The sequence below is a fragment of the Hippocampus bargibanti genome, linkage group LG17, assembly GCF_051943395.1.
Source record: "Hippocampus bargibanti isolate YZ-2025 linkage group LG17, ASM5194339v1, whole genome shotgun sequence".
Classification (NCBI taxonomy): Eukaryota; Metazoa; Chordata; class Actinopteri; order Syngnathiformes; family Syngnathidae; genus Hippocampus; species Hippocampus bargibanti.
In genome coordinates, this window is record NC_142750.1 from 6,647,407 (window position 1) to 6,658,535 (window position 11,129).

The 11,129-nt window shown below is 42.0% G+C and overlaps 1 protein-coding gene across 3 annotated transcripts; it reads left to right on the top strand.

Moving 5' to 3' along the window:
- Positions 1–857: 857 nt before the first annotated feature.
- On the top strand, positions 858–10,900 carry shisa9b (shisa family member 9b). Of its 3 annotated transcripts, none has more exons than XM_089018268.1 (4): positions 858–1,591; positions 3,086–3,192; positions 7,259–7,399; positions 10,159–10,900. In XM_089018268.1, exons 1-4 carry the CDS (start codon positions 1,080–1,082, stop codon positions 10,536–10,538), a joined length of 1,140 nt encoding a protein of 379 aa, XP_088874394.1. In that variant the 5' UTR covers positions 858–1,079; the 3' UTR covers positions 10,539–10,900. The 3 variants fall into 3 exon arrangements, with proteins under 3 accessions (XP_088874394.1, XP_088874396.1, XP_088874397.1); XM_089018270.1 differs by having other exon boundaries at positions 10,162–10,900; XM_089018271.1 differs by having other exon boundaries at positions 858–1,489.
- The last annotated feature ends 229 nt before the right edge of the window (positions 10,901–11,129 follow it).

The following is an 11,129-nucleotide window of genomic DNA, read 5'->3' on the forward strand; positions in this document are numbered from 1 at the left end:
AGAATGAAAACGTGAAGTCAACTTTTTGGAATCGGGGCATCTGCAGGTTGAAGCAAAAGACAAATGGAAAATGTATCATCTTTTCTGGAATATAAGGCACACCTTCAACGAATGACATATTTAAAAACCGTTTCCATACTTAAGGTGCACGGCATTATATGGGGCATCTTCAATGAATGACAGATTTTGAAACGTTTTCCATACATAAGGCGCACCGGATTACGAGGCGTATGGTCAGCTTTTGAAAAAATATTTTCTTTTAGGTGCGCCTTATAGTGCCAAAAATACAGCACTTTCAATTGAGATCTTTTTTTGGTTCTGTAAACAAGCCCTTGACTCAAAACAATCAGATATTATCTTTTGACGTGGACATTGACAATGGATTTGTTGATCCGGGTCAGCCAAAGATACATTTGGTAAGCATGTCAACACCTTGAATTTAAAATGAACAATTTTTCAAGGACACTAAAATTCTCATGAGTAAATTAAAGGAGAAATTAAATGAAATTAATCGACAAGTTGCCATTCAAACTCGTACTGCCATTCAAACTCAACTAAAAGATGCAGAAAATAGCAACCAATAGACATAGAATAGAAAGATTCAAACGTGTGAGCTCTCAACTGCGAGGCACGGGTGCTTACGACTAGCGTACTGTTCTGAAAACAAACATCCACTAGATAAGGAAGACGCGCAATTGAAAATTCCATCTACAATTTGGCTTTGAATGAAGTGGACATTTTTGATTGTCTTTTTGTTAAAAATCTCACACATGCTCGCATAAGCTCCGCCTCTCTCCTGTGCATCTTCCCTCACCCGACTTGTATTGTCTGCCACCACTCAGTGCTGGAAAGGATCAGCCCGGAGGAGGCTGACGATCTCCGTCCCGCTTCGTCACAACCGAGCCGGAAACAAATAGACGACGATTGGATAAAAGAGTACCAATGCACGCAGGATGCTTTTGTTTAGCGCATGGCAAGTCGCATCCACACCACTTTTACGCACGTCCCTCCATGCGGAGGATGTGAGCGCATCCACGTGTGTGTAAGAGGGGATCGAAATAAACCCAAAGTGAGCGAAGATGCGCGGCGCTGAGATGCTGCTGGCTTACGTCCTCACCGAAGTGACCGTGCGCCACGCGGAATGCCAAGGGGAGCGCCCGACGGATGATTTGGTGCTGTTGACCGGATACAACGACTCCGCCGAGTCCGTGACGAGCGGCGTGACGGAAAGCCCGCACACGGAGGACAAATGTCGCGGCTATTACGACGTGATGGGCCAGTGGGATCCGCCGTTTGTGTGCCAGACAGGAAACTACCTGTACTGTTGCGGCACGTGCGGATTCAGGTTCTGCTGCGCCTTCCGCAGCTCCCGGCTGGACCAGACTACCTGTAAGAACTACGACACGCCGCCGTGGATGATGACAGGCAGACCGCCGTCTAAGGTGGATGTGGCGCAGGACTCGGCTAAGGACAAGACCAACATGATCGTGTATGTCATCTGCGGGCTGGTGGCCATCATGGCACTGATTGGCATCTTCACCAAGTTGGGGCTGGAGAAGACGCAGCGGCCGAACCAAGAAAATAGGCCACAGTATGACTTGATATCCAACTTATTTCTATAGCTACTCCATTAACATTTCTCCAAAATGCATTCACAGGCTAATTCCATTTCAGGAGCATCATAGTCAAATTTGAAATAAAGGTATGAAAAACACTTTTGAATAGCAACAAGAAGGTGCGCATAGTTAATGATTACATTAATAAAATTAATAAATCCTTATTTACTTTACTCAAAATATTTTGCCGAACTTGTGCACCTAGTATAGTATCCCTAACTTTGTGTATGCCATCAGTTTTACGTTAACTCAATTTGACACAAAAACACAAGTATCCAAAGATGTAGGATTTCAAAGTACATGGTTCTATTACACAAATGTCAAAGTCGAGGCCCGAGGGCCAAATCTGGCCCGACACATTATTTTATTCGGTCCGTGAAAGCAAATCAAACTTATGCAATTCCACGATGCTTGCTGAAGCCCAACCCAAAATTTCAAATTGTCCCATGTAAAACCACAAAAACTGTAATTATTTTTTACTTTAAATGTGAAAACTAGTTATGCATTCATTGTTAATGCGCTGTATTTGTAATATGTGGAAAGGATTAAACATTCTAATGCATGGGTGCTTAGGGTTTGTCAGCATGGGAGCTACTTTTCAAATGACCAATTCAAAATGATCTACCCATTATATTTAGTGTATTTTCCGGTGTATAAGGCGCACCCAAAAGCCTTGATTTTCTTCAAAAGATAGCCCTGCGCCTTATATGTGAAGTAAAATTGAGCCGCAACAGGTTTCGTAACAACTGTCAGCAGCCAACGACTCCATTCCCCCCCTTGTTAAAGACTTGCATAATCCCAGCGTCTACTGTAGCGCCTTATAATGTGGTGTGCCTTATATTTGGAAAACTTATGTATTCATATATTATATTTGGAAAACTGTTTTCATTCACTGGGGGTGCACCTTATATTCTGCTGCGCCTGATATATGGAAAAAGTTTGAAAATACACCATTCATTAGGGGTGTGCCTTACACTCCAGTGTGCCTTATACACCGGAAAAAATAGTACTCAACTTTATTTGTATAGCCTCAGTTCATGACAATGTCACATCACCTTGTCATCCGATCTACCAATAGTACCTTGGAGATCAACTGATAAATCGCGATTTACGTATCGAGCACCCCTGTTCTAATGGTTTCCCTAAATTCATAACGGCTCCCGAAAGGAAACCGTAACTAACTGGCACGTGGCAAAAAATGAATTTGACACTCTTGCTCAACTATAACTCGGTCACAATTACCTCCACAACACGAAAAAAACTTTTCTCCACACAAAAATGCCTGCCAAAACTGCGAAGTGCATGCCAAGGCAACAGGTGGCGCTATTGCCCCAAATGTTGCTTCACCAAAACGCTTCACAAAAAGTCAATTCCAAAAATTCAATAAGCACAGTGTTCATTTTTCCGTTATGGATGATTTCAAATATGTTTGGATATTTGGACGATATCTACAGTATTTGTCTTTGCAGAGCTTTGGCACATGTGACCCGCCATCCTGCCTCAGAGCATCCAGACGAGATGAGCTTGGGCCTGCACTATGATAACATGCAGACCAGAGTCGCAATAAACAGTCTACGTAAGTGTCAGGAGCGAGCGACGCACTTATTAATCTTCGGACTAGGAAAATAGTTTTGGCATTGCATAAAATACTGCAATATTACTTAAAAAATGCATCAACGTGTATGGGTTGCACTAGCTGATTAAAAAATAAATTAAAAAACGATATTTACCAATTCTCTCAAACCAGATGTTTCTTGCAGTACTAAGACTGACCTACAGGGGGCCCTAAGGCACCACATGGAATCTAGATTGCCGAAAATACAAATAAGAAAGAGAATTTGCAATAGTCAGGGGAGTGTAATCAGTGGCATTGCGTTTCACTCACATCTGTTTTGGCTGAACTTGTCACTGACCGCACATAAAAATTTAGGATATCAAACCCTTAACTCATTCACTGCCAGACATGTGCAAAAATGTGTCCACTCCAGTGCCAGGGTTTTTGTCATTGTCCCTTGAATTCCAGGATCTACAGAATATTTAGTTTTAGGACTACATCAACATTCAATACAGCATTAGAAACCTTAGACTCTCTTATTTCATCAGAAAAAAAGTGTTAATTCCCAAGTTATATGGTTCTGGAGTTATATGAGCATGAAATGAGGGTGACTGTCCAAAATGCAATGCAACACTAATCTATATTTAACAACAGCTGACTGAAGCTGAAACAAAGTGCTAACATGGAAAAAGGTAAATGCTGCCCCCTTGTGGAAAAGTAAAAAAAAAAACATTGTCAGAGGCCATGAACAGCGCTTTATCAGCACACAAGCCTGAAATAACAAAACCCGAACAAATTCGGGAATGGTCATATTTTCAATTCCCAAATAAATTTGCGATTGGCAGTGAATGAGTTCATCACAAATTTAACCTAACGAATGTTGGATTGGATATTGGATATGCCTTTATTAGTCTCACAGTGGAGAAATTTACATTTCACAGCAGCAAAGTGATGAAAGGAATGAAAGTAGAAAAACAAAAATACATGTTAAAGACAATTGTGATTGTTTTTAACGTGTTTATGATTGATGGTTGCCAATTAGAGATGCAACATACAAAAAAAGCCAAATATTTTTTGGACATTATTGCCATATTGCCGAATAAAGTTTTGAAAAGCGAAATAAAATATATTATTATTATTATAAATGTGTGAATGGCAGTGAATGAGTTAATAACCTATCCAGTCGTCCGCATGGACTATTTTTTTAAGAGCAGATCAAGGAGAAAAAAATGATTTGGCACATCTGGCACCACAAAATAATTGCCTTGGGTAAAATAAGATGAAAAAAGTGACAGCTGATCATCAGCACTTTGTTAGCTCTAATCACAAGTGGAGAGTAAGGCGAGAAATCCATTCTGATTTTCTGTATATGTTTACCACATTTAAGTTAACATTTGGTTGAAAGTGAGCAGTGCCGCTTAATTATGCTGACAACAGCAGTTGTTCCCATGACGACAGTCGTGGCGAGTTTCTTCATGGTGGGTGAAGCGATATTTTTGTCCCATGGATCTGTCAGGTTGGTTTTCGCTGCAGCCGTGCTAAGCAACAGTTGTGCCAAACGTGTTCAAATGGGATGCTTCTCTCTCCGAGATGTCATGAGGCAGGTTTTTCAACAATTTCAGGGCAAATGGATGACACCAGAAACTTGGTGAGCAAGTTGGAAAAAGTCTCAAAAATGCGAGGAGAGTCAGTGTGTACAGTCTGCCTACGTCATCATTAGCGGTTTTGTCGCTAATACTGTAAATAGCCAGCAGCCTCCGGATAAAAGCAATAATTAATCGTGCCGTGGAAGCTAGCAAACGTGATTTAATGCACATGCCCATCTTACGTATGGTTGTGTCGAAAACTTGGGGCAGCACACCCAAGAAAAATTGTCACGATGCGCTACACATAAATTCGGAACTGAAAGAAAATTTGTCATCGGGACGATGAGCCAAGTTTGGTAGACACAATTTGAGTTGCGGCTAGTTTATAGCTTAGCCTCCACATCTGTTAGCGTCACACATAAGAAAATAGTTGGACCTTGAAACACTTAAGAGAAGAAAACAAAGCCTAGTGTCAAACGTTTTACGAGTCCTGTGGGACGTGTCTATCAGCGAAAACAAGCTTCTTTCACCTCGCAAGGCAACAGCGGCCTACTTTTTGACACTCTTGACAAACGTGTTCAAAGAAGACAAACAACTCGACGTGGAGTTCAGCATTCTGGGAATAGAAAACATGCGTCATGTGTTTATGAAAGTCCCTGTCGTTTTTATATCAATCCATTGGCAGTTGCTTCGACACAAAATTAGTTCTCCAAACTTAAAGAGGCAGTCTGTCATGAAACCCTGACCATTGAGACTCCTCAGAATTGCTCAACTCTAATACTGATGTTTAAAATCGGTTGTGTGATCAAGGTTTTAGAAGACAAAAATGGAAGTCAAGTTATGTGCGTGGCAGCAGAATACAGAAAATGACTTTGGCCCACTTAGGCTTTAATTTGTATGAAAGTAAAGCAGGTCAACAAGTGGAAAGGATTTGCATGACAAAGCAAAGTTGGTTCAACCCATGACGGCGCAGTGACTGGTTTGGTCACTGATAGAGAATAGACAGAATAGAAGGCCCACAATGGAAGCACAGAAAATCTGGGGTCAATCTGAGGTGAACTGACACAGCCTATTAAAATGTCATCTTCATGTAGGAGATCCGGCCTTGAACTAATTTACGACTTGGCAGTCGTCCTTCCTTCACAGGAAGAGCTCATTAGCCAGGTTACAAGTTTATCAGTTTATGGAAAGGACAACCAATTAAAACGCCTATGTTCTGTCTATGTTTTTATAGTTGTTGGTGCTTGGGACGTATAGGGGGTGGTATTCAACTCAGGAAGACTATGTTTTACTAATGTATCACTTAAATTAGCATATACTCTCAATAAATAGCTTGGCAGAGAGATGCAGAAGTTGGGCGTCGGTCGTGAATGGCTGTGTCCCCTGCCGAGAGTAAAAGACAATCTTCCTGTGTTCGAGCCTTTGTTCTCACAGTGTCCGACAGAAAATCTCTGACAGTCACCCCCCCTTCCCCCCCGTCTCCCAAGTGTATCTTGAATTCTGTGATACATGTCTTTTTTTGGCCTGTGGCTATATATGCTAGTTGTTTCCCCAGTCTCATTGGAAGTCAACTGTCAGTGTTTGTAAACAATCATGGGATTTGTATTTTGTTTCGGAAGATGTGGTATCAATCCTCGTTGTTGTAGAGAACAGGTGTCAAAGTCAAGGCCCGAGTGCAAAATCTGGTCCACCACATATTTGTATTCGGTCCGTGAAACCAAATCAAACTCCATGATGCTTTCTGAAGGCGGAACCAAAATTTTAAATTGTCCCATGTAAACCACAATAACATACGTTATTTCTTACATCAAATTTGAAAACTAGTCATTCATTAATTAGTTGTGTACTCTGTATGTAATATGTGGAGGGGATGAAACATTCTAATGGCTTCCCCAAATTCATAACAGCCCCCGAGAGGAAATCGTACCTACAATGTGGCCTAGGGCAAACATTTTGAGAATTTAGACGCGTTGAAGTCAAACCAGTCGTCAAACCCAACGTCTGCATCATAAGGCGAGACGGTGTCGGCGTTGAGAGACACTTTCCGCATTAATTAGCACAGTCTCTTGCTGACCAATGGGGAATATGAGCCTCATTAACCTCATTCTGGATTAATGATCTGTTTTTCCACAGGAATTCTAGAGAAACGAATGGACGACACATGTTGCTAAATCTCTCCCAATGGGATTGAATGTTAATCTTGAAACGGGCAGCGATGCAGGCTGGATTGATTACATTCACGAGTCAATGACGACGAATGGTTCATCAAACCATTATTGATCATCTCGCATCTGATTTTAGCACTTTTTTTAGGATCACAATAAAAATGACACATTCTTATGCACCATACGGATACAAACCTCTACTTACAAACCTTTGAGTTACGAACAACGGTACATACGAACGTATGAAACGTCATAATATTCCCTCTACCGATGTCTTACAATTATGCTTATCTGCAATTGCTACAATTTTGCCGATCACAACTTTTACTTTTTCAGACAGCCCTCGGATGAACAACGCCACACATGCCTTGCCTCTGCTCACCGAGCCGTATGCACTGTTAGATCCCATCATCAGCCCCTACGAGCCGCAGACATTGGTCAAGGACCTCAACAAGTATGCCACCCTCAAGGCTGTCGGTAAGAATGCAAACTTTAAAGGACAACCGATGTCTCCGGACAAGTTGTGTCCACAATTTGTAAAATGGCTTCAAACAAAAAATGGCGACCTCTTGTAGACATGACAGTGTATTGCGTTTCCACAGGCTGATAAATTCCTTATATGGAGCTTGGACGCCCTCTTCTGGCGCAACACTAGGTTTTCAGACCAAACAAGCATTGACGTGATGGAAGGACTGCTACAATGTGTCCTTTTTTTCGGTCAGGGGCGTTCCTTCAGTGACGTCACGTACGGACTCGTCCCCAACTCAAAAACAAGACTTCCTGAATATTCAGCGCGAGTCTTAAAACGTATAATATAGCTATATGCAGTGGAATCTTTGTAAAATACGCTCAGTAGAAGTCATTTGAAGCGATTTTACAAATTATGGACACAACTTTTCCGGAGGCGTCGGTTGTCCTTTAGGTGCATTGTATTTTGGACATCCGCCCTCATTTCAAGCTCGTATAACTCCAGAACCATATAATTTAGGAATTATCTCTTTTTTGGATTAAAAGAAGTGAGTACAAGGTTTCTTACGCTGCATTAGATGTTTATGTCATCCTAAAACTCAATTTTCTGTGGGTCCTGGAATTCGAGTGACAATGACAAAAACCCTGGCACTGCAGTGGACATTTTTGCATGTCTGACAGTGAATGAGTTGACAGCATAATCTTGTTTTTCTAGTTGCTCCAAATATCTAGAAACCATCCTTCCCTCACATTTAATCAATAGGCCATCAAGGTCCGGGAGGAAGCTGAATGAATGTTTAGAATGTGTTTGTTGATCGTCTTAAGTGGCCATTTTGGATCAGACCCGGCATACGTCGGCATTTAAAACAAACGTGAGAAAGCCGCCGAAACATGAAAGCAGACTGAAAATACAAGCGCTAAAAAAATTAATAAATACAAATAAAGGATGTTAAAAACAAGTTCGGAAACAAGACGTCAATATCGATCCGCATCCCGGAGTGTAAAACATGCCTTTTTGAACACTCTCTCCAGGCAAGCGTTTTGAACAACGCAGCTGAAGCTCCCTCTGACTCCGCGGAAGTGTGCATTGAGCAAACAGATAATTAGGGATGCTCAAAAATAGAGCAGATCTTCGCTAATGAGCTTGAGGGCAGGAGGCAATCAAGAGAACCCAAAACGCAAATGACTCATGGCGAGTGGATGCAACACCAGAACAGTGCCAAGCCACCTGGACAACGTGGGGATGTAGTTGTTGTTCAGGATGCACAGCGGAACCTCTCATACCATCAAATTACGGATTTGGAATTAATGACACCCGAAGGGATCCATTTCAATGTAAAAAGTGTAAAAATAAGTTAACCACCGCTATATAATGAATTGCGTACTCACCCGAATCTTTAATGGAGTCATAAAGCCACACGCCCGCTGACATTGCGGTGTCTGATGGGTTCTTTGTCTTTATTGTTGACATCCGGCGCCCTAGAGGAAAAACTACACAATTTTGCACACATTTGCACGCAGGGAAACAGTTCGACCTGATGGTTACTTTCTAAAAAGCGTCTGGCTGTTTCTCCTCGGGCGAAGTCGCATAGATGCCTATCGACAGGCGGTTATCATCTGCCGCATGTAAATGTCGCTCTCTTATATACAGATAAATTTATTTGTCTCACACAAAATCACGGTTGTTTCGGTCAAATTATTCACGAAAACCTTTCATCCAAGTGGGAATAGAAAAAGAAAGAATAAATGTTTGTTGCCATACTTATTGTGTTTGGCACAAAGGTGTTTTTCATACAAATACAGTATCTAAAATGTTAGCTTGACTAATGCGCAAGAGTAGTTTTTCTTTTTTTTCCGATCGACCACAACAGGTTACAACTTTTGTACAGATTCGATTCTGTCGCCGGCGGAGGCACGGAACTCCATCACCCACAACGTCCCTGGAACAAAATTTCTGAGAACCCCTTCGGTCAGTGGCGGAAGGGGATTTCATCGCAAGGCCTTCAGTAGTGCTATGTCTGAATCAATCCTGAGTTAAATAAATGGGGTGTGATTGACTACGAGTCCTCTAGAGGGTACCATTAGGCGGGAAATAACTGACTGATCTTTCTTAATGATGTCCATTTTTTCTTGAAGAGTCTTTTACAGTAAATCTGCCAAATGTATTTCTTCTCCTCCTTCAGCCATTGTGGGTTGACAAAACTGCTATTAAATCAACACAATATATTTTCTTATGCAGCTCGCTACCAATACAGTGTGCTAGCTCTGGCCAGTATGCCCTTGTCATGAGTGGCTAGTAATAAGAGCAGTTTTCACAAAGTATGATTGGATAGTGACTAGCCAATCATAGTTTACAAAAACTGACATTGACAAGCACCTTCAAGAAGGCCTTGGTACAGATTTCGGGTTGCCAACTCAAAATCTGATTGGTTAGAGCAACAGTTTGATCGACACATTTAATGCGACAGCGCCTGCAGAACTGATTGTGAAGGTATCCAGGTAGATTACTGACCCTGCTAACAAATGGTGGTTGATATGCGATTGGTTAGATGCTTAAATATGAAAATACATTTGGAAGCAGTGCAACAGGTAAAAGTAAAGAAAGGAACCTGAAAGCAAAATTGGAATTATTTCATAAGACTTCATGGACAAAATATGATTAACATCAGTCCGTGATTCATATATTTTTAGGCCAGCAAAAAAGGCTTTTGCAGGCCTTGACGGTCCGCAACTGCCTTTAGTTCATGGCTCTTTTCTCTACATGTCAGCAGAAAAAGCTAACGACGGCCTCTACACCAACCGCCGCCAAGTATTGAGCGGAAAAACAACGATGGGAAGCCTTCCAATGGAGCCTGTGGACACAGAACCGGAACCCAGCAACCCCTACAGCCCACCCAGACAGATGTCAAGCATGCAGCGCGTACGCAAGCACAAAACCCCGCGAAGCTACAGCTCCCAGTCGCTATCCTTTGGCTCCTTTTCCACCCCGGCCACGCCGAGACCTTGGGAGAGCAAAGACGTTCTGGGGCTAAGGCAGTGTTACGAGTCCACCGACTTCTGCGTCACGGGGAGGGAACTTCAGAATGTTCGTTTCCTGCCCCCGCAGCCTTATTTGGTCACCAACAGCAAGACGGAAGTGACGGTATGAAGTCAAGAACATGTTAAGTGCAGGAAGCGCTTGTGTAAAATACGACTGTGGACTGTTTCAATGTACAGTTGTGTAGATGTCACGGAGAGCGTTCAGGACAAAGGGTTCAATTCAAATGAGGGATATCTAACAATGACTTCATATAAATAAATAAAATACCCTCCAACGCGAACATAGACCACCTAGGCCAAACTACAGTGGTGCCCTGATACTAGGGATGAACAATTTATCGTTTTCAGATTCAAATCTGAGCAAATGATTTGATGATCGTCAAACCCGGATTCTTATAATCGTGTTTTTAACTCACCCCCGAGCACAGTAATCATAAGCAAGCCATAAATTGTGGACAGGTCACACTTACCAAGAATCTCCATTCTGGGTTTAAAAGTCGACCACGTCCACGTCACGGAATCGCCTGTCCTCAACAGTTTTTGCCGCATGATTGGTTTCGATTCAACGAATATTGTGCTGCTCCTTGTGGTGCGCATGTCTTCTCCACCATGCAGTAGTTTTCTACAAAGACACACATAGACATGATGAATCCACAGTAAATGTCAGTAATATTCATCATTCTTTGCAGAGGATAAACAA